This window comes from Convolutriloba macropyga, chromosome 2, assembly GCF_964194025.1.
Source record: "Convolutriloba macropyga chromosome 2, txConMacr16.3, whole genome shotgun sequence".
NCBI classification, from domain to species: domain Eukaryota; kingdom Metazoa; phylum Xenacoelomorpha; order Acoela; family Convolutidae; genus Convolutriloba; species Convolutriloba macropyga.
Genome location: NC_134469.1, coordinates 5246465 through 5268299, shown reverse-complemented (window position 1 = coordinate 5268299; position 21835 = coordinate 5246465). Strand labels below are relative to the sequence as shown.

Here is a 21835-nt window from a genome sequence, read left to right as displayed (position 1 = left end):
GCCAATTTTTTTCGTTTGATTTTTGTTAATATAGAGAGCAACAATTAATAGCACTTTAACAAACTTCTGAAAATAATACAAGCCTTACAAAAAAATTAAAATTAGTATTCTTATTTTTTTTCGTCAGGCTGGTATTAGTTTCAGAAGTTTGGTAAAGAGCTATTAATTGCTCTCGAATGTTTAAAGCAGCTATTGTAGTCGTGGGTTTGTTTTGAATTCGCTTGCCCGATTTTGACTTTTCGAGTGGCTTTTACGTCCTTTTAAGCTTGGCGTGATCTGAATTTTTTTGTTATTAACAATTTTAAGCAGCTGAAATCAATTGGCGTCAGTTTACTACTGAAAGTCAATTGGAAGTACCGACGTATTTTTTTTCACTTATGGAGTCTATAAATCTTAATAGATCTCTATAATAACCAAAAATAACACCATTTGGGTTATCCGACGTGAGGTCCTCCCACTTGTTATACGTGTAGCTTAAGCGTATTTGAAAGTAGGGTTGTAAATAGATATATTAGTTTTATATGCGTTATATATACGAATTATATATGAGTTATATTAGAGAATTGCTTAGTTAATTGCATATTAGCAACTTCTCTCGATATAAATTTTTGTAAGGAATGGTTGAGCGAATTGTTTCTGATGTGAGTTTGTTTGAATTGTTTTGAACTGTTTATTTTTTTCTATTTTATTCCAGCTGCTGTTAATTTAGAACATTTAAAAAAATTAACTAACAAATTTTGTTACGAACCGTTCGATAATTTTTGTTTTTTTTTCTGCAAAAAAAGTTAAAAATGATATATATGAAGTCGGATAATCTAGAGTTCATTTTAAAACAAGTGCTCTTATTTCTAGTTTCTACAAATTTACGATGAATTAATTGGCACTTCATTTTTGAATAAACTGCTTAACACTCTTCACTCTGACCTCTGGAGCGCTTTTGAAATAACAGGCTTATTTTTTCCGCAAAAAATTGATTTTGTTTTGGAAATTTAAATAGCAGTTCATTTCAACCGTTTAAATGGAAAATAAATTAATGCGCTACAACTTTCAAAAAAAAATGTTTCGAAAAAAATTCTTTTCATTACAAATTTTTGTTGTTGGTTACGATAAATGCTGTTTTTTTTTAAAAAAAAAATTAAAATAATAGTTATGAGGATTCTGTAACTCTGGGCAAAATTTTACGCCATTGGGAAATGAAAATAACCCGAAAGGCTCAACCAGGCTATCGATTTAATTCATTGTTGCAAAAAATTGATAAATTTGTGAAAAATTCACAGTACCGTTAATATCGTCTCAGGTTCCCAAATTAAATTACCTTGTTACGCAATACTTCCTGGGTGTTCATTGTGATTGCGCAACACGTTACGTAACTGTCTCCCATCCTTTCCGTAATTGGAAACGAATTTCATCAGTTATTGGAGAACAATAACCCGTGATATCAGTTATACTTTTTAGTATAGTGCAAATTTCTAGTGCGAATTACGTCATCTAATTGTACCTTTAGCGTTATTGCGCAATTGTAACAGGCCAATTATGTAACACATTGAATGTGACATAATTATAGAGCACAGTGTACATAACGGATTCCATATTACATAATATTAAAATGCAAATTATATAACTGGGATACAATTAAGAGTTTATCTTTGATTTTCGATCTTATTTACCGGTTCTAATTTAGGAACTGCCCTGTAAATAAGACCAGGCATTTTCCTTGTTTTTCTGAGGAAAAGTTTGCATTTCATCAATACAGGAAGCGCCTCATTTCCATATTTGTTAGGAAAACTGTATGTAAATGTCAAATATGCCCCAACAAAAGGTTAAAGACTTCTTATATGTTACCGAATATTTTGTTCAGAAATTCTGTTCTTATAAAACACCTGAAAATTGAGCTCTTTCAAATTGCTCTAAGGTGAAAATTTTGTTCACGACTGACGCGTGTTTATAATTGATTTTTTAAATTATTACTCCTGCCTTTTTGAAATACTATCTTAGTTCATTTTTGCAAATTAAATATAAAGCAGAAAATTTTTTGAGAAGATGTCAATCCAAAATCTAAGTCAAGTGAGTCAAAAATTTATCAAATTCTAAATTCTATCTTGTTTCGAACTTGCCCAAACAAGTGTCCATATATTGAATCCGGAATTTGTTTTCGGTCAAAAATTTCCCTTGTTGCCCCCCCCCCCACCCCCGTGCACCGCAACCATATCTTTAGGGACTCCTCACGTTTGGGCAGTTTTCTTCAGCTAAAAATGTTCACAGCTTAAGTTGCGTCGGCCTGAAGTTAGAATTCTGAACAAACATTTTTACAGTTTCAAAATTGAGAAATTTGAATGAGGCAAGGTGGCGGGGGGGGGGGGTTGTTTGTGGAATAAACCCGGCAGATATATTATGGCTAATTTGTCCACCGGTTGGCTTGTGTTGTTTATGTAATGTCCTCAATTGACAAGCAAGACAACAATTCCTTAAATGTGGATATGATTGACGTGATTATGCTTGCGTGAATTTTGTTTGTCCCAAAAGTCTGTTTTTCTATAGTGACGCGAGCAATAATAAATAAAATTCACCCCTCAATCTCACTTTCAAATTTATATTTTGTCCGCGACTCTTTTGAATTTCATTTATATCACTAATAAAGACTAAATTTCCTCTGATCGCATGATATAATTTATTATTTATTTGTCAAAATTTGACAATGAGAGAAAATTCAATTCTATTGGTATGTTTATTTTTTGATCATTTTTCTTTCAAGCAAATTATTATGGAAAATCAGTATTCGGTCATTTTTTTCTGGAATGCAAATTATATAACTGTGATACAATTAAGAGTTTATCTTTGATTTTCGATCTTATTTACCGGTTCTAATTTAGGAACTGCCCTGTAAATAAGACCAGGCATTTTCCTTGTTTTTCTGAGGAAAAGTTTGCATTTCATCAATACAGGAAGCGCCTCATTTCCATATTTGTTAGGAAAACTGTATGTAAATGTCAAATATGCCCCAACAAAAGGTTAAAGACTTCTTATATGTTACCGAATATTTTGTTCAGAAATTCTGTTCTTATAAAACACCTGAAAATTGAGCTCTTTCAAATTGCTCTAAGGTGAAAATTTTGTTCACGACTGACGCGTGTTTATAATTGATTTTTTAAATTATTACTCCTGCCTTTTTGAAATACTATCTTAGTTCATTTTTGCAAATTAAATATAAAGCAGAAAATTTTTTGAGAAGATGTCAATCCAAAATCTAAGTCAAGTGAGTCAAAAATTTATCAAATTCTAAATTCTATCTTGTTTCGAACTTGCCCAAACAAGTGTCCATATATTGAATCCGGAATTTGTTTTCGGTCAAAAATTTCCCTTGTTGCCCCCCCCACCCCCGTGCACCGCAACCATATCTTTAGGGACTCCTCACGTTTGGGCAGTTTTCTTCAGCTAAAAATGTTCACAGCTTAAGTTGCGTCGGCCTGAAGTTAGAATTCTGAACAAATATTTTTACAGTTTCAAAATTGAGAAATTTGAATGAGGCAAGGTGGCGGGGGGGGGGGGGGGGTTGTTTGTGGAATAAACCCGGCAGATATATTATGGCTAATTTGTCCACCGGTTGGCTTGTGTTGTTTATGTAATGTCCTCAATTGACAAGCAAGACAACAATTCCTTAAATGTGGATATGATTGACGTGATTATGCTTGCGTGAATTTTGTTTGTCCCAAAAGTCTGTTTTTCTATAGTGACGCGAGCAATAATAAATAAAATTCACCCCTCAATCTCACTTTCAAATTTATATTTTGTCCGCGACTCTTTTGAATTTCATTTATATCACTAATAAAGACTAAATTTCCTCTGATCGCATGATATAATTTATTATTTATTTGTCAAAATTTGACAATGAGAGAAAATTCAATTCTATTGGTATGTTTATTTTTTGATCATTTTTCTTTCAAGCAAATTATTATGGAAAATCAGTATTCGGTCATTTTTTTTTTGGATAAAGTTCGTTTTTTTTTTAACGAACAGGTAAATTTAAAAGAAAATTTAAATTTATTGTTTTCGCAATGTTTGATTGCTTATAGAGCGACCCAAAAAATTGCCAAACAAGCCAAAACCCGCAGTCAAATTTCCTCGCTTGGTGCAAACACCAATAGCATCTCATCTTCGTCAACCAATCAGGGACCAGCACGACTTATGTCACCCAATCAGATTGCAGCTATCAGTAATGATGACGTGCATCCGTTTGACACAAACTTTGGGTTATCTTTGACTCGAAATCCCCCCTCGGCACCACCTGGTCTGTTCAGAAATGTCGATAGACGGACTTCAACTGCCGGAAAGGTATTGTTGACTGAAATGTAAATTTCAATTCCATTTAATAAAATTTCAGAATTCGTATTATATAATATCAATAGTTTGAGTTAATTTTTATTTCATTTATAATTTTTCTGTCGTAGGACATTAAACTGTGATGTTACACGGAGCATTTATGCATAAAGCATGCACGTTTTTCAAAACAAAACAACATAAATAATTATTTTTATTTATATATTTTTATATAATAAAAAGTATTTTATATCATTTCATGTCTAGAACTTGAGTGCGTTTGCAGCATAACTAATGGGTTTTAACCTACTTTAGAAACGAATTCGGAAATATTTTTAAAACCTGCGATTGATTCTGGTGTTTTTTTTTTCAATACAATTTCTCAGTTTTCAAAATTTTAGCCAGAAGTTGCTTAAAAATCAACCAAAAATTGTAATTTTAGCTGAAAGTGGCTCTTCGGCTGAGCCCAGAGAATAAAGAGGGAATAGCCTCTCCGAATAGTTTCGTCTCAGTTGACGACAGAAGGAAACAGATTCTGTTGAATGACACCCGACACCTCAACCCTTCCTCCCCCCATGATGTCACTACCCCACCTGCAGCAGCTGCACCCCCTAAGATGTTCGCATTTGATCACGTCTTCGCGGAGGATGCAGCCCAGGTAAACCTTTGTTTGATTGCCTCAGTTTCAAGTTTACCCTCAATTTTGTTGTATATTTTTTCAAAAAATAATATCAATTTAAATTTACTTCAATTTCTTGCTGTGATTGAATCACCAAATTATTTAAATCGGATCTTCAAAAGTTATCGCAACTTATTAAACTTAATCCATTGACATTTTTTTCTCGTTAATTTTTCGGAACATTTTGCTCATTTCAGTACATGAAATGTCAAATTGAAATATGAATTAACTCGCATTGTAATACAATTCTAGCGTCTATTTACTCAAATTATTAAAAAGTACGTCAATTTTGAAGAGAAACCAACACGTATACATTTATCTGCTGTAACTTAAAGCACTTCAAATCTAACTATGTTGATAAGTTTTCCCAATTTCTTCTCAGTTAATGACTTTTTTGCAGGCGGAGATCTGCGCCAGTACCCTTCCGGAAGTTCTCCAATCAGTCATCAACGGAAACGACGGCTGTGTATTCGGGTTCGGCAGTGCAAATTTGGGTAAATTTACATAATTTACGACTTTCTTCTTAGCAGTACCTTTGGCTACTTTGACCTACCTGTCCACTTTTATTGCTCAATAAACACGAATCATTCTAAACAAAAATGCGGTTCTAAAACGGAAGTGTTGAGACCCTGTGAGTAGGTCAGCTCACCCCAAAGGGGAGGGTAAAATATGCTGAGAGGGGTGGGGTGGGGGCGTTTACCCGTTCTTCTCATTTTTAATTCCCCCTTGGGCATTGAAGCACGCGTGAAAACTAATTCTATTAGCCCTGCCCAAGTATTGAACGAGAAATGTAGAAATTAATGCAAGGCACTCTCTTGATTTAAATTCATTCACTACTTGCCTGCTACTAGTCTAGGCCTGTAAACCCTTTTAATTGCACAGATTACAATTTCAACTGGGTTTTGGGGAGGACCCAACACGCCTATTTTAATGTTGCGAACCATTAACACGGCTTAACCGGGGCACTTTTGCGAATCAATAAAGATCTAAATCACAATGTTATGACCCCCAGACTAACTAAACCCAGGATGATTATCCCAGCTTAAACCCCGGCTAAAACTCCGCCCTTGACCGCCCACCTCATAAAACACCGCCCTCGACTTTGATGTAAATAATTTGCTGATTATTGCTTGTTTGTTTTTAGGGAAAACTTTCACGATGGTAGGAGAAGACACTTCCCTGCAAACAATAGGAGTTATTCCATGTGCCATTTCATGGTTGTTCAGGCTGATAAATGACCAAAAACAAAAATCAGGGGCAAAATTTTCAGTTCGAGTTTCATCAGTGGAACTTTACGGAAAAGATGAACACGTCAAAGATTTATTAGCTGATCAAGATACGGGAGGTCAGTTAAAGTTCAAATTTTGGAAATCACTTAATTCTGATTGGTTGAAATTTGATCATGCTTAAGGTTAGGAACTTATTTTTTCATTCAGAGGTGTGAAAAATCTCATTTAATGATTTAAAGATCAAAAATTTTATTTCTGTTTTCAAAGATTTTTCATGTCTTATAGCTCAATTTCAAAGTTTTCTTAATCCTGATTGGTTGAAAATTAAGTTTTCTAAATGTTAAAAATTAAATATTTGATTCGGAGGTGTGAAAAAAGATCTCAAGGACTGAAAATTTAATACTTTCAGTTCCGTTTTGAAAAATTGTTCACGCCTAAGTTATCGAAAAAATTTGCAATTGTTTGAAACGAGGATTAAATGTTACGTAATTTTTTGTCTGTATTTTAGGAAGTTTCTTCAGTTCGGCGCACGAATCACCTGGAATTTTCCTCCAGCCGAGAGACGCTTCGGGAAATTTCAGCCTTCAAAATCACTCCGAATTACGTGCTGCAACTGCTGATAAAGCTGCTTTCTATTTAGATGCCGCTTTAGCAGCTAGAACGCGAAATAATGCCATAGGTACATTTTTTGTCGTGCAAAAATCTATTCTTTTAAACAAATTTACCCAAATTATACTTAATATTTTACAAGGAAGTCATTTTAGCTCAATAAAGAGCTATGTCAGGGAGTTAATTAGCTTTGAAAAGCGACACAATTCAAAGGGTTTTCTAGAGAAGTGATTTTGTGGTTTTTCAATATTAAAAATTTTACCTAAATTGTTTGAGGAAGTACTTTATAAGGAAACACCTGTTCTCAAAACCATCCTTAAAATTGACAAATTTCCTGAATTTGTCAAATTCAATTAAAGAGGCGGCAAGCTATAGGGGAGGCTTTGTTCGTCTTTTCTTTGCTCAAGAGCGAAAGCAATTTTTCATTTCAAAATGCTTTGTAATTTTTGCCGTCTGAAATAACGTGTGAAAAATCCTAAATCCTGATTATAGTACAATTAAAGGAGGGAGTTATCTAAAATGCTGATAAGGATTAGGGAACATTAATTTTGACATGATAATGATTGTTTTCCCTAAATGTACCCTATTTAGATTGTAATTATTGTTGTTGTTTAGATTTCAGCTCGGAGCATGAACACAAACCCTCTCACATGATTTTCACACTGCATATCTATCAGTACAGGGTTGACCGAACCAAAAAGACTGGAGGTAATTTTTATCACAATTTCATCAACATTTATTTTTGATTCCTTTGTTTCTTAAAAGAAATCGAGGATTTCAAATTCAGATATAACCTACAATTAGAATGGGGGTGTAATAGCTCTTTCGCATTTCTGGGAAAATTTGATTAATTCGATTTTGCCATTTCTGAATTAATTTCCAAAATGAACCGATCCAATTTTGCTGAAGCGATTTGTTGAAACATGACAACTTTTTAAGTTTTATTTCTAATGAATAAGTTGTTATTAACTTTCTAAGTTTGTTAAGGCTCAAATTTTTTTTAGTTTCAAAAGTAGCTCATCAAAATATCATTGGATAATTGTCTGAAGTTTTTTTTAATGTTTTCTGGCTCAAAATAGTCAAGATATTTTAAAAATTTTGTAATTTTTGCAGTTTGCGGAGGCAGAAGTCGTCTACATTTGATCGATTTGGGAAACTGTGACAGACCTGCTTCTAATAACAACACAAACAACAACAACAATGGCTCTTCTGCTGTGAATAACAATTCTGGGTCATTCCTCACTTACAGTGCTCTGGGCAATGTATTACTGGCACTCATGAACGGATCCAGGCATGTACCACACAGGTAAATATGATCAAAATTTATCAGCCTTTGAACGATTAATATATAGCACTATTTTTCAGAAATTGTGAAAGAAATTCAGATTTTTCTAGGAAAAATGTTTTTCTTTTGTTTTGCTCACCTATAATTTTAAAGTTATTTCTTCAAGATGTTTCATTTTTCAAAAATTGCTTTACAAAGTTTTCGTTGTCAATTGATTTTTAGCCATTCAAAATCTTGCAAGATGATCCAAATATTGCTAGAATCTTGCAAGATCTATGCAAGAAGTTACAAAAAGAATTTTTGCAAGAAGTTGAAAGATTTAAGCAAGATTAAAAAACTCTTGAAAGATTATAAATTCCTAAGTCACTGGGGAACTATATTTTGGATGTATTACACGTCTCGAATACAGATTTTGTGTCTTTTGTTTTAAATTTAAGGAGTTTGATCTCTTTTCATTGAGTATGATTCCTTTTCAGAGACAGCAAATTGACCCAACTGTTGAAAGAAGTGAACGGAGGAGGCACTTGTTGTACTGTTATGATTGCACACGTGTCATGTCAGCCTCAAAACTATGACGACACTCTCAACACTGTCCAATTAGCACACAAACTCCATCGGACTAAGAAGCGAAAAGCGAAAGCGTCCTTCGCTTCAGGGGTGAGTTTTCAATTTTATTCTATCCAGCTTTTTTCAGACCAGCATTTCGAACCATTTGAACTTCTTAACTTTCAAGTTATTGTTTTTGATGACCTAAGTGTCCTTTTTTGGGGTTTCGGAAAAAACCCCACTGAAAAAAAAACTAATTTAATTTTAAATATGAAATAAACCCCCCACGGAAATAAACCCCTCTTCATAATTAAAGAGCTGCGTCTTTAGCGCGTTTGACCATGTCTCAAAGCTTGGCCATGCCTTGGCTATGAAACTATCACAACAGAGCAAATTATCATTATTATGACCGAAATTCAATTTTAAAATGGGGGTTTATTTTCGTGCGGGTTCTTTTCCTATCTAAAATTTTAAAATGGGGGTTTAATTCTGTGGGGTTTTTTTCCGTGGTTTTTTCCTAGACCCCCTTTTTCAGTTTTGGTTCCAGTGACATGTGGACTTCTGGAACTTTTAACAACTACTGGTACTTAAAATTTGTGAATTCATGGCGTGATATTTGCCTCAATATTTGCTAACTTTTACTAATTTTTTGCAACTTTTTGCAACAAAAAACTTTGCTAATTTTGCCTCAATTTGTAACTTTTTTTTGAATCACTTTTTCTAGCAACACTTCACAAAAACAAGGGCTAAATTGATATCTTAATGCTTGTGTTCTCGGTTAAAACTTGTTTAAATTGATTTCGAAGATGCAGTTGATATGAGCTTTATTTTGAGCCATCAGACAGTTGCCCTTTATACCATAAAAGATGGCGCGAAATTTTCATTTTATCTGAATATTCAGATGTCACTAATTTTATTATTCTGAAAACGTCAATATTGACAATTTTGTTTGCTCTAACGTTCTTAAAGATAGCAAAGCTTTCATTGGGCTTGCAAATGACAAGGTTGACATCGTAATTTTGTCAGCTACTGTCGTTAATTAAATTTTGACAAAATCTGTCACTCAAAAAGCATAAATGCATTAATTTTTTGATCAGGACAACTTCAAGTGTCCTCCAAAATGATTGCAAACGGGCTGAGAAATCCTCAGACATATGTCATTTTTTGACATTTTTAGTTTTTGACTGAAATTCTGTTTTTTTTTCACCATAATTCTTTCATCAAATTGTTTCTGTGTTTCAATATTCATCTCACATATTGTGGGTTTTTGTTTAAACCGTTGAAAGGAAAACCGCGTTTGTTGAATTGTTTGTTTTCTTTTTAAACAGGGAGTGGTCTTTTACGTCTGTCAATAGTAGGGCCAGATGTGTGGACAAAAAACCGTTTAGTTCTTTTGTATTAAATGTCCATTCATGACCGTATTAACGTTGCCGCTAAAATGATCAACTGGCCTACAGTATCATGAAACCATGAAACCGAAAATTGACCAAGGAACAGTTTAGGAATATGGTCTGTTTCCCACCCCAGGGTTTTCAATTAACGCTGCTTATAAATTATGTTGTTATATAGCTTCTTATTATAAAAAATAGCTCGTGCACCAGGTGGGCGAAGGGGGGGGGGCGTAAAAATTATATGTCCATTGAGTTGGGGGAGGGGGGGGGGGATTTTAGACTGCCTTTTTAGTTTTTTAGACTGCCTATTTATGTTTTTCCTCATAATTATTGACTACAAAATATTCTTCTTTTTGTCTTTTTATTGCTTTCTGAACAGACATATGTCTGTAGGTGTTTTTTGAAGCTTAGCAGATATTATAAAAGATCAAAACTTAGTGAATCGAAACCAAATCAATGCGATATTTTTTTGTTTTAATTTGAATTCCAATAATTTTTTTAAACTTGCTTATTTTCTGCCGCCATAATTAGAGAAAACTATTCAAAACTGGTCCTATCAACGATTGCAAATTTAACATCAAAAGTTTTAAAATATAGAGTTTTCGGTTTTTAAATTTATCGGTCAATTGAACGCGCGCCTGTGTTTCTTTTGAAATGGGAAAAGTGGGATGGCATCTTCTCAGTTTCACCTCTCGTCTGTTGAGGGAATCTTGAGGGGTGGCTTGAAAGTGGTCAGCGGCGAGAGAAACAGAAAGAGAGGAAAACAATAAATATTGTATTGAATTATGCGAGAGAGTTAATCATAGCAAAGCGGCTAATTTAGTGAACACTATTTAAATTCGCATGATAGTAGGTGGGGAGGTTTTATCACTAAGGAAAAGGAATGATTAATAATTTTCCCAGGCTCTAAAGTGGCGCGACGTTAAAAAATTGCCCATGTTATAATCTCAGGATTTGACTGATTTTGAACTTTTTTGTTTTCTTGATTGTTGTCCTTAGATAAAATAATTATATTATAATATTTTTCCAGACTTTAAACAGCAACGACGTAACAAAGAATTTGCGTAAATTATTATTTGTGAGTGGGTGATTTTTTTCTCAGAATTCCATTGTTCAAAGCTGAGAATTTCAAAATTTGGCTGTATAAATGTTTAAATCAAAAATTAGCAAAAATGAGGAACCGACGAACACGCTGCGATATTATCAATCAAATTTGATAGAATATCAAGTTTTGGAACTGTTTCATAACATGTTCTTCATGGTTGCCCAAAAAAATTCTTAATGTCAGAAATTTTAATTTGAATTCCTGATACGAAAGAATAAAAAATCTTTCATTTTGTTTATTTTTAATTATGTTTTGAAATTTCAATTTGTCCCGCAATCACAAAAAATTACGTTTTCTCTGATGAAAAATACAATCAGTTATTTTAAAATTATACCAGCTGTTTTGTTTTAGTTGCGTCATCACAGCTCAGGTGCCGCTTCCTCCTCCTCTGAATACTCGGAGAACTCTAGTTGCGATGAACTTGGAAGACCTCGCAGACGCACAACAGTTAACCCACCTCAAATTGTTTCCAAAAGTGGCCAGAACTCAATCCAGGCATCGAAAGAGCAATCGTACATGTCTTCGGACTACAGCTCCTCAAGTGAGCAGTCATGTGATACTGTAATATACAGAGGACCAGACGGGAGAATGTTGAGTGACAGTGAATTGACAGACAATGAGAGACCCCCTCAGTTCTCAAGGTTAATTCGCAACTAATATTTTTATGGACACGCTTCTCATAATATTTTATTTTGAACCCTTATGTGGAAACTCACGGTTTGATCATGATGATAGCGGCTAGGATTGATCCTCGGATACAGAAACATTTGAAAGTTATGGAACTTTATTTAACTTCAATTATTTTGCGGCAACTTGAGTTTTTTTAAAAATTGAAGAAAAAATACCAATCATTCGAGATAAATTGCTATCAAGTACTGACGTCACTGTGACTTGACTGTTGTTCCGACTTAATGTCAACGGTCTTAAGAACTTAAGGTCACTGTTTATTTTAAGAAGTGTTTGAGGAATGGTTTCAGTGTTGATAATTGAATATCTGACGTTTTTGTTGTAGAGTTGTGAGCTCAACCAACCAATCAGCTCTGGAGAGGATCCACAGACCATCAAACATGTTCAAACCCATCAAAGAATCATCGGAAGAAAATGACTCATCTTCTAAAAGCGGAGGAGGAAATAGCCGAACTCAAAGCGACTCTGAAGTTTCAGTTCGGAACCCCTCTTTCAAAATGTCCAAGTTGAATCGACTGTCGCCAAAGTGCTCGACGCCTGCAGAATCGGACCAGGAAGGAGTTTTTGTCATTTCGAGACCCCTGAATGTCGCGGGAACCCGGAGGTCTAACAGCGTCGGCGAGCAAGATACAAAATGTGCCTCGATTCCTGAGAACAATCCTGCCGACATCGGGGAATCGAATAAAAATCGAGAGAGTAACAGTTCAATTTGCAGTGCTTGTAATGTTTCCTATGAGAATTCGTCAATGTTTCAAACACAGTGCAACAATCAGCAATCTTTAAATGCTACTAAATGTAAACATTACAACGGAACAAGTGACAGTTCCTTTGAAAATTTGCCCGGAACCCTTGGTATTATGAACCAGCAGCAAACGTCGCTTTCGACCAGTCCGATTCGAGGAGTTGTATCCGATACCGAAGTTCTCTACAATGCGCCGAGATCGATGAAAGAGACAATTGGGAAACCAAAAACGGGTTCAAATTTGAGCTTCATAACCGAAGAAACCGATTCTACGGCTCTGGCCCAGCAAAGTTCTGCCGGGAGCAAAAGCACCCGATTCGCTGTCAGCGCTCACAGTTTAGCCCAATCGGCTTTGAAAAATGTCAAACCGTCGTTTATGAAAGAATCGAAAGCCGCTTCGAAGAAATCTCTGTCAACCGCAAGCTTCTTCAAAGAACCCCCCGCCGAAGACGACGTTTGGCAAGTTAGAAATTCTGTCAAAGATCCCTGTCAAGATTCTCAACCAGTTAGACTTCACTGCGGTATGTCAGACGGGAAAAGAATGCAAAGTACTGCAATGTTAGTTGCCCTCGGACCACAAGCTAGTAAAATGTGCGTGCAGTGTTCAACTGGTAGATGTTGTGAAAAAACCCACCCAGTAGCCCCAACAGCTTCTCAATTGTCGCCCACAATTCAGAGTCCTGGCTCAGCGCCTATTCCAGGAAGAATTCCGGGATCCGGTAACACTGTAACAATCGCAGCTCCTTCAAAATCAGCACCCTCGCGGAAGTCCTCTATCTTGTCCAGGCTTCGCAGAAGTAGGACTCCGGATCAGACACCCAAAATGAAAAGCAAACGTTTCATCCGAGAACCCAAAAGCTCAAGTCGAGCAAGCCAGCCATCGCCAAGTAGAAAAGTTAAGATGAAGATTCCAGTTTTGGAAAATTTGAGTAATCGAACACCTGAAAATAGCCCACCTCGGGGGCGAAAGCAAATGGCAAAAGAAAGCGTGAGCTCACAAAGTTCTTTCGGAAGCAACAACGAATGCGATTTCTCTGCTTTTCAGCAACACGCGCCTAGATATGCGTTTTCGGATTCTGAAGAACTATTTTCTTCTCAAAAATCCGACAGCAGTAGCTTGCCTTCGCAAAATGGTTACCAGCCAATGAATGGCGGTCACAGCAGTATGACGTCATCGCACGACTCGTCTCTTGGCGATACGACTCCCACTAAAGCTTACGAATTCTGCAGATTGAGCGTGGGCGCAAATCCCACGGGTGGTCCGTTGTGCAGTACCAACCAGCTTCAACCCCCAATGTCAAACAATGTTCACCAGTATGAGACGTTAGACCGGGTGAATGTGCCAACATCCCAAAGGCAAAGTGCGACATCTTATCCAGACAAGACAGCTTTAATCCAGAAGTTCAATGACGCCAGAGCCAGTAAATGCCACATCGCATCACACCCAATTTACCGTCTGAGCTCTTATACTGCTGATAGTGGACTGGACAGCATATCTGGAACCGCTGCAGCTGCTTCGGGATCTCCTAGATGTCACCCGGACGTCATTGAAAGCCATTGCCCACCGTCCGGGTCTGGAAACTCTTATGTTGCCCAATCACCTAACGTTCCGGGATGTCCGTGCCAAAATCCACCAGTTTCTACCGCTCAGAATGCGACGGATTCCAGTATTTTAGACCAGAACCAACGGCCTTTTTATGCCATAAGTCCCCAGTTGAACAAAGACAATGTCAGTGAGCTTGACTCGTCTAAAATAAGTGACTTGAATTCAGTGCCTTGTTCGCCTTTTACGTGTTCAAAAGGTGGCCGGCCAAAGAGGTCAAAGTCAGCGGATCGCAAATCGAGTGGTCGTCGTTCAATTTTCAGCAGTATGTTCAGTTTACGCAGTCGAAAAAGCAAAGCTGGAAGTGAAATTATCAGCCAATCAAATCAGACCAACTCGACAAACAATCGAGAAATTTTGTCCGATAGTGCTCCATCACAAAGAATGATTTCCATAATTGATCCAACATCCCAAAGCAAGCCTCCGGCTTCTAATGTTGCAAGGGTTCCACCCGTGCAAAGGTTGCAACCTCCAATAGTGTCGCCCGGAAGTGGAATTACTGCTGGAACTGATTCGGACAGCGGAATCGAGTTGAGCTCTTATAGGCAGAATAGAAACTGTGTCGGGACGGAAGGGCATGTGAATTCTTTGGAGGCCATTTCGAATATTTCAAATGAATGCACTTCGAATCCTCAGTAAGTTTGACCTTCAGTGACTTTTGAAAGGGACTTCTGAGACTTTCAGAAGAGGCTTTTGTTGAGTTTTTGCATTTAAATTTCTTTGTTCTTAAGTTTTTCGGGGGGTGAAATTTCAGAAATTATTTTAAAGGAAAACTCTTTTTGTTCAGCAAATTTTAAAATCAATTATCAAGAAATTGATATAAAAGTGGCTATGAAATTATTCATAATAGCATTGAAATGCTATGCTTGCTCTAAAAAAAATTATCTTGAATTTTCTCTTGAAATTATCATGAAGATATCTATGAAATATCAAATTTAAATAAAATAATATTGGTTTTTGGTTTTTAATGTTTTGTTTTTAGTGGATGTTATATAACTCGGACAGTTACAGTATATAAAATAGTTACAGTATATAATAGCGATAAATTTTTGTGATCTTCAAATAGATTTGAGGTTCTATTGACTTAACAGGAACCCAAGATGTTGCAACGAGGGTGCTATGATCTCAAGCTCCCCCTCTGACCTTGCTCAGTTTCGTTGTCAACATACCAACCTCAATAGAGGTCAAAGGGTCGATCAAAACCCTGCTCACCACCACCATCACCACCATCATCACAATCGAGGTGATCACATAACTTCATCCTCAGTTTCCTCCGGGGGAGGGGGCTCAGGTTCCAAAAATCGACTCCACCCGTCCTCGCATCACAAGGAACCATGCTCGAACCCAGAGAGATGTCGAAATATTAAGAATAAACTTCTTTACGGTAAGAATTCCGGCCGATGTTTTCTATGATTTGCAATTCGAACATAAAAACGAGCGATTGATGCTCAAATTTTTAATTTACGGCAATACTATGTTGCACATGAAGAAAATAGAACTGAAAATTATTACTTCAATTTTTGAATATTTTACGAACCAAATCAAGTTTTAGAACCAACAATCATAGACTTGCAACCACCGCATGATTGAGTAGAAAATTGTTCCTTCTATTAAATGCCTGAAATCTAAGTTTTCCCTGAAACATATGTTGTCTTCCTTTTCCTTTAGTTGTTCATTAGTTGGATGCTGTTTTCCTTGTTATGAAATTGATGGAAAATTTAGATGAAACACCCTCATCAAATGAGACTTCCCCATTGGGTGAGCTAAAACTAATTTGTGAATATTAGTTTAGAAGTGTGATCCATCCCAAGTTATTTAACCGCCCTCATTTTATGGGAAAAGGTGGAAAAATCTAAATTAGAATACGCCCTGTAAAGTGGAAAGGCTGAACAAAATAACCAATGGGTTATAGCTTGTTATAATAAGTTAGTAAGAGATATTCCACCTCTATTTCAACCCCAATTTCGACTTTCCAACCCTCTGATATTTGCAAAAGTTCTTAGGCGGGTTATTTTTGTGGGCAATATTGTTCCATTTTCTCCACATCAAAGATCTGACCGGCCCAAGGGGTGGTTGTAACCCTTTTTTCGATCGGAAATTTCTGGTTTTTGTGGAGTGGGCTATTATTGCTTCCTTTAGAGGGCTGGCTTTAGATTGGGGTTTTTAATATAGGTGGAATAGAGCAAGTAATATCAGCGCGCAGTAATCAAAACTGAAAAGATGTTTTTCTGCCCTCAAAATTAAGAAATTGTTTTTACTTTAAATCAAATTGCTAATTATAAGTTTGTTATAAATATCAGAACAACTGAGTAAGGTTGTTATCTAATAAGTCAAAAATGTCTCAAGTTTTCTATTTATATTACCATATTTATATTTATTTCCATCTAATTTCAATGGAAAGTTTTTGAAACGTTTTTTGAACTTGACAGGTTTTGAATGGAAAATTGTTATTGCTTTCGATAAATCTGTTAAAATGACAAACCAAAATGATAATCAACTCTTCGCAAATATTTGATCGGCCATTAAAAATTAAGATAATTTAATGCGAAAGTTGGAATGCAATCTTCTATTAATTTTAAATGCAAGAAGTTATAAGTACTAACTAATGTCTCCCCGTGTGGTTGATTGTTATAACTAACTTGCGGTCTATTGGGGAGTGCAGGTCCATCCGCCGAAATCCACCAAGCCGCCATGTCCGGAGGTGGAATTGGAAAGATCCAGTGCTGTGCCAAATGTAACAACCTCACGGAATACTGGGTGGACACACCAACAACTTCTTCGCCTTCAGTTTCTACTAACTTGGATTATAACAACCCAAATGGAGGATCTATACCTGAGGTTAGTAATCACAAAGTTTTGCTTTGTCATAACTTATTTAGGTTGAGTAAAATTTTTTGTTGCGTGTAAGGTATAAAAAGCGATAATAATACTTTGATGGTTTCTGTTAGCAAATTTAAAAGACAATTAGGTCAAAAGAGTTCGTAATTATTGGCATAGATGGGTGTGGGCCATTTTTGAGTTTCTGTTGGTTGTGCGTAAAATTTTATTCAACCAATAATCAAGAAAAGAAAGTGAATACCTTTGCTAGTAAATAAAATTGATGAACGGCTGACATGAAAATAGGTTGTCAACTTTTTCTTCAATTCCATTAACCCTTATTTCCATTTTTGGTTTCAAAATAAAACCGGAGGAAGAAATTTCTACATTTTCCTTTTTTCAAACGACTTTCTACTTTAAAATTCTGAGGTTCAATTTAATTTCAAGGTTGTTGGGAATTTTGTATATCTTAGGATGAACTCGATTCAATTCTCGAAACCCTGGGAGAAAATCAGGTATAGAATTGATGACCGAACTTCTGAACTCAAAAAACCGAAGAATCCCGAGTGTTCTTTCGGCAACTGACTTCATATCTTGTTGCTATGTCTCATTTTAACAATTTTCATTCTCAATTTATATTCAATTTCTGAATGACTACTGCTACTGGTTTTCATCACTAAAGATCATGTAACTCAATTTCAACTGTTGATACGTCGAATGGTCGACGTTGGCAGTTTTTATCTTTTTCTTTCCCTGTCGCCAAATAACTTCATAAATTAACTATCATCAAACTGACCTATTAATAACTTTCATTTTTTTTAAGCTTCTTTTGGTTTACTTAATTTTAATTGTTTGGTAAAAAATCGGTTCTTCCCATTATAGCCCCCCCCCCCCCCCCCGCGCGTCTTAGTGGACATAGAACCCCCCTCACCACCAATAACCTTATATTTACCATAATGGGGGTGGGGGTTATAAATTTGGGGCACAATGAGAAAGACCCAAAAAACCTTGTCGGCGTATTGAAATTTGATAGACGGAGTTGACCAGAAAATTAACACTATCAAAATGAAACCAGATCGAAGTTTCATGTCTTGAAGTCGAAATTTTTTCTGAACTTGAGATCTAATTTAGATGAGCCAGGATGCCAATGCCATAGAATTCGACGCAACACCTACAGGCTTCAACACCCCACTCGTAGCCGGTCGCGCAACTCCCGAAGACCCCCACAACCTTCACAGCAGCCACCCCTCAACGCCCCCGGGATCCCTGCCGGATCCTCAACTTCATCTGGGTCAACTTACAACTGGGGGGTCTGGATTAACACCCAATCACAACCTCAACCAGGTGTCCGGACACCTAACGTCGGGGGTTCCAACGTCGGCGGGAGTCAACCTGGTTCCGGGTCACGACAATATCGCGGGGTCTCGGGATCGAACCGACGCCAGCGGAGTCGTAACCGCAGTGGGCGACTCGGGCGTCGGCTGTCGTCGCTCGTCTCAGTCGCCTCAATTGCCGCCCCCGGATATCCATGCGTGTGCCCATCACACCTGTCAAGGTCAAAGTCGGTTCATCCCAGGCGGCAATCAAGGTCAGGTGTTGCAGCATCAACAAAATCATCATCATCGTCAACCTTACGATTGTGATGAGATGAAACTTGGTCACAATAATCCGTGTCATAATAATGTTTGTTCACTTGCGCCAGTAAGCAATACAAAACAAAACCAGATGTCGGAGGACAAGCTGTACTTCTCAAATATTAAGCGTAAGTTTAGAGGAAAAACTTGTTTTCAGATTGCTATTATAATTGAGTGCCTGAATCGACTTTAGCTGAAACCCGACTTTAGTTTCCAAACAAGTCATTGGACTTTTTCAGCCACCCGTAAAATAGTTGAAAAAAATTTTCTTAATTTTCGGTTTCGGTAATTTTCAGTTTTTAGAATGTTTCTAAAATAGATATCCCAAAAATGTTTGTACTAATCTAGTTTTCAATGCCTGAAACTGCGGTATAGTTAAGCAGTTTTTCAAATCGAATTACGTAACATATAAAGATTGTGATTAATAGCCGCCCTCATCTTCTCAGCCGGCTATTATAGCGCTCCTATTTTTTTTTACGACTCGAAGAGGAGTATTGGAGAAGTCCTTTTTTTTTTTTAATCAATTTTATTGGAGTGAATTTTGAAGCGGGAAATGAAACGCGTGAAAAAATTTCGAGTGATTTGGTTGCTGAACAAAAGTGAAGAGCGGAGCGAAACGAGAGTGGCTTTTTGTTCATACCGCTGTTTTTGAGAGAGCGAGAAATTGATGTGTGAAAAAATTTTCTCTGAGCGAGCGAAATTTTTTTGTTCACGTGCGGCTTTTAAAAGCAGTTTTTTTGAAACTTTTCTTGTTTTTGAGGTTTGATTATGATTTTGTATTGGATTTGGGCTCGTTCTGATAGGAATGAAAGGTTTCAAGTAGTTAATTTGAGTTTTATGCAAATTTGGAGGTTTTTGATCAGTTTTGCTGATTTTTCGACGAAATTTATTGTATTTCGGCCTTTTGTTTTGTTCTACTGCTTTAAGTGCAATTTGCATAGAAGCTCGTTACTCAAGGAATATCAGGGATACAAATTGATTACATTTTGCTGGTATAAAACATTTTTTTCTGAAGAAAAATGACAGAAAAATTGAAAATTTTTCAACCATTTTTTGAAATTTTTTTGCTTTTTTTCGTTTTTTTTCAATCGTAGACATTTTCTTAGCTTGTTATGACTTGTCCATTATTTCGCGGTCAATTCATTGCTCTTTTTGATCAAAATAATTTTATTTGGCTTTTTTCTTGTAAAATTTAAAAAACACCTTACTTTTTCTCGTTTTTTTTTTGTTCAATTTGGTTTTAAATGTCCTTTCTATTCTTTTTCAACCTTTGATATCATTTGGGGAGTTTTATACTGGAAGTCAGCTGTTTTAGTTCTTTTGGATGTTTTCTCATTTTGATTGATATTAGTTTCGAGTTGTTTTTGTTAAAGAAATTCGAGTAAATCAGAGCAAATTTTGGCCAATTTTTGTCTTTTTTCTTAAGTTTTTTTCCCTACTTCTTCCAATTTAGTGTTTTTTGTTGGCAACTTTTTCTCAATAAGGAGCATTTTGTAGGTGTCGATACTATGAATTTGCACTTGAAGGCTTAGCAGGAGGGCAGTTTTCATTTAAACAAATTATACAAAATTCTAATTCGTTTAAGATTTAATAGTCTTTTTTAGTTTGTTGTTTAACATTTCTCTGCAAGTACTAGGTGGGCGGTTGATCTAGCCAAATATATAACTAATTGATTTCTGTTAGTTATGGATGGGAAACTGCATGTTATCTTTTTGTAGAGAATTTTATTTGGACTTTTAGAGAATAATTTTTTTTGATTTTCTCCTTTGTCAAGTTTCCAGTTCTCCAGTCTTTTCTTTGTGAATTGGTTACGCTATCTGTCGATTGGTGATTGGTAATATGCTGGTGATGCTTCTGATTAGTGAGAATTTTTACTTCGTCAGATTCAGATTTTTACTTCGAGTCGTTTCCGGAATTGTTCCGGCTATGTTTTTTTACTTCGTCGAATAAAAAAATGTTTCGCTTTACCTCATTTTGCCGCCTTTTCAACATTTTGCGTGAAATCTTTTTGACTTCTCTAGGCTAGTTTCTCTCTTCTCTCATTCTGCTAAAAGTGAATTTGAACATCAGTTGCTCAGCAAAGCAATTCAAAATGAACAGAGTCAGTATAAAAAATTGAAGTCAGAAATTGAAACGGGATAAACCCATAAAGCCCAATTTTAGATGCCCGCTATTTGAACGTCGTTCCTATAAGTATTAGTTACTTCTCTCTAATGCTTATTGTTATTGATAGTAGCCCCTGTAGCCTCTCTCTAAGAAACAGAAGTATGTTGAACTACGAAATGCCATCAAAATAAATCGGACTTAAAAAAATGTTTTTGTACAAAAATCTTTTTTTTTCAATATCTTCTGTTATTTCAATCCCAATCATGCTTATTGGAATCAACGGCGGCTATTTTCCGGCAATCTGCCGGGTATGTTCAAAATTGCACACAATCAGAATTTTAGTTTATTATTCAAATGTTGAACCACTTTTCGAGTCTTCATGTTTATTTTAGCAGACAACCCAAAACTGTCTGAGGTTGACTTGCTCCAATTCGACTGGCAACCTCCGAAAGACGCCAGAAGACTCACGCAGAACCCAGTGGCTAATATCGGATCTGCAGTTTAATTCTACAACTCTGGCTCAACTGATTAGATACCAAAATAACCCAAAAAGGACAATTTTACGAAAGAAACTTGTAATTTATAAATGCCAAAATACACACAAAAATGAACTCAGATGCTATTTTTTCCATTTGTATCCTATTTCATTACTTAGTTGATACAAAAATATGTCAATTCATTTTATACCCGTCAAGCTATTTCACTATTTCAGAAGACTTTCTTATTAACACAAAACAAATACTGGAAAGTATTATTTGATCTAATAACATCAAACAATTCTTCAAAACTATCGAGATATGCAAGCCAGACAAAATTTACGAGACATTTGTTTGGTCTTGGGAAATATTCGTGTCATAAATTTATGCCAAGAGATATCAATCAAAATTGTGACATGGCTAGGTTTTTATTAAGTAGAAAGTATTAAGTAGAAAATTCACAGAGTTTGAAGCGTAGTTTCAAGAGAACCTTTGGTTCGGAAGGCCTTGTCTGCATTTCTGGAACATTGTTGGGTAATCATTCCGGTTGCCATTACTTGATTTTTGCTTTCACATAGTCACCAGAAACCGAAAAAAGTTGAAGTTGTCATC

At 36.0% G+C, this 21835-nt stretch overlaps 1 protein-coding gene across 10 annotated transcripts in view; it reads left to right on the top strand.

Moving 5' to 3' along the window:
- The window catches only part of LOC142355909 (uncharacterized), a 136440-nt gene extending 114999 nt beyond the window's left edge, over positions 1-21441 (top strand). For 7 of the 10 annotated variants that reach the window (XM_075407931.1, XM_075407945.1, XM_075407966.1 and 4 more), the window contains 16 exons: positions 4071-4329; positions 4757-4972; positions 5394-5487; positions 6138-6338; positions 6731-6901; positions 7447-7539; positions 7945-8137; positions 8593-8773; positions 11510-11799; positions 12171-14825; positions 15282-15574; positions 15913-15948; positions 16853-17028; positions 17481-17522; positions 18139-18769; positions 21140-21441. In XM_075407931.1, the coding sequence (XP_075264046.1) occupies positions 4071-4329; positions 4757-4972; positions 5394-5487; positions 6138-6338; positions 6731-6901; positions 7447-7539; positions 7945-8137; positions 8593-8773; positions 11510-11799; positions 12171-14825; positions 15282-15574; positions 15913-15948; positions 16853-17028; positions 17481-17522; positions 18139-18769; positions 21140-21252 (5644 nt within the window). In that variant the 3' untranslated portion in view covers positions 21253-21441. The remainder of the gene's footprint in view (positions 1-4070; positions 4330-4756; positions 4973-5393; positions 5488-6137; positions 6339-6730; positions 6902-7446; positions 7540-7944; positions 8138-8592; positions 8774-11509; positions 11800-12170; positions 14826-15281; positions 15575-15912; positions 15949-16852; positions 17029-17480; positions 17523-18138; positions 18770-21139) is intronic. The other 3 variants (XM_075407935.1, XM_075407939.1, XR_012761330.1) reach the window with 3 other exon arrangements.
- Positions 21442-21835: the final 394 nt, after the last annotated feature.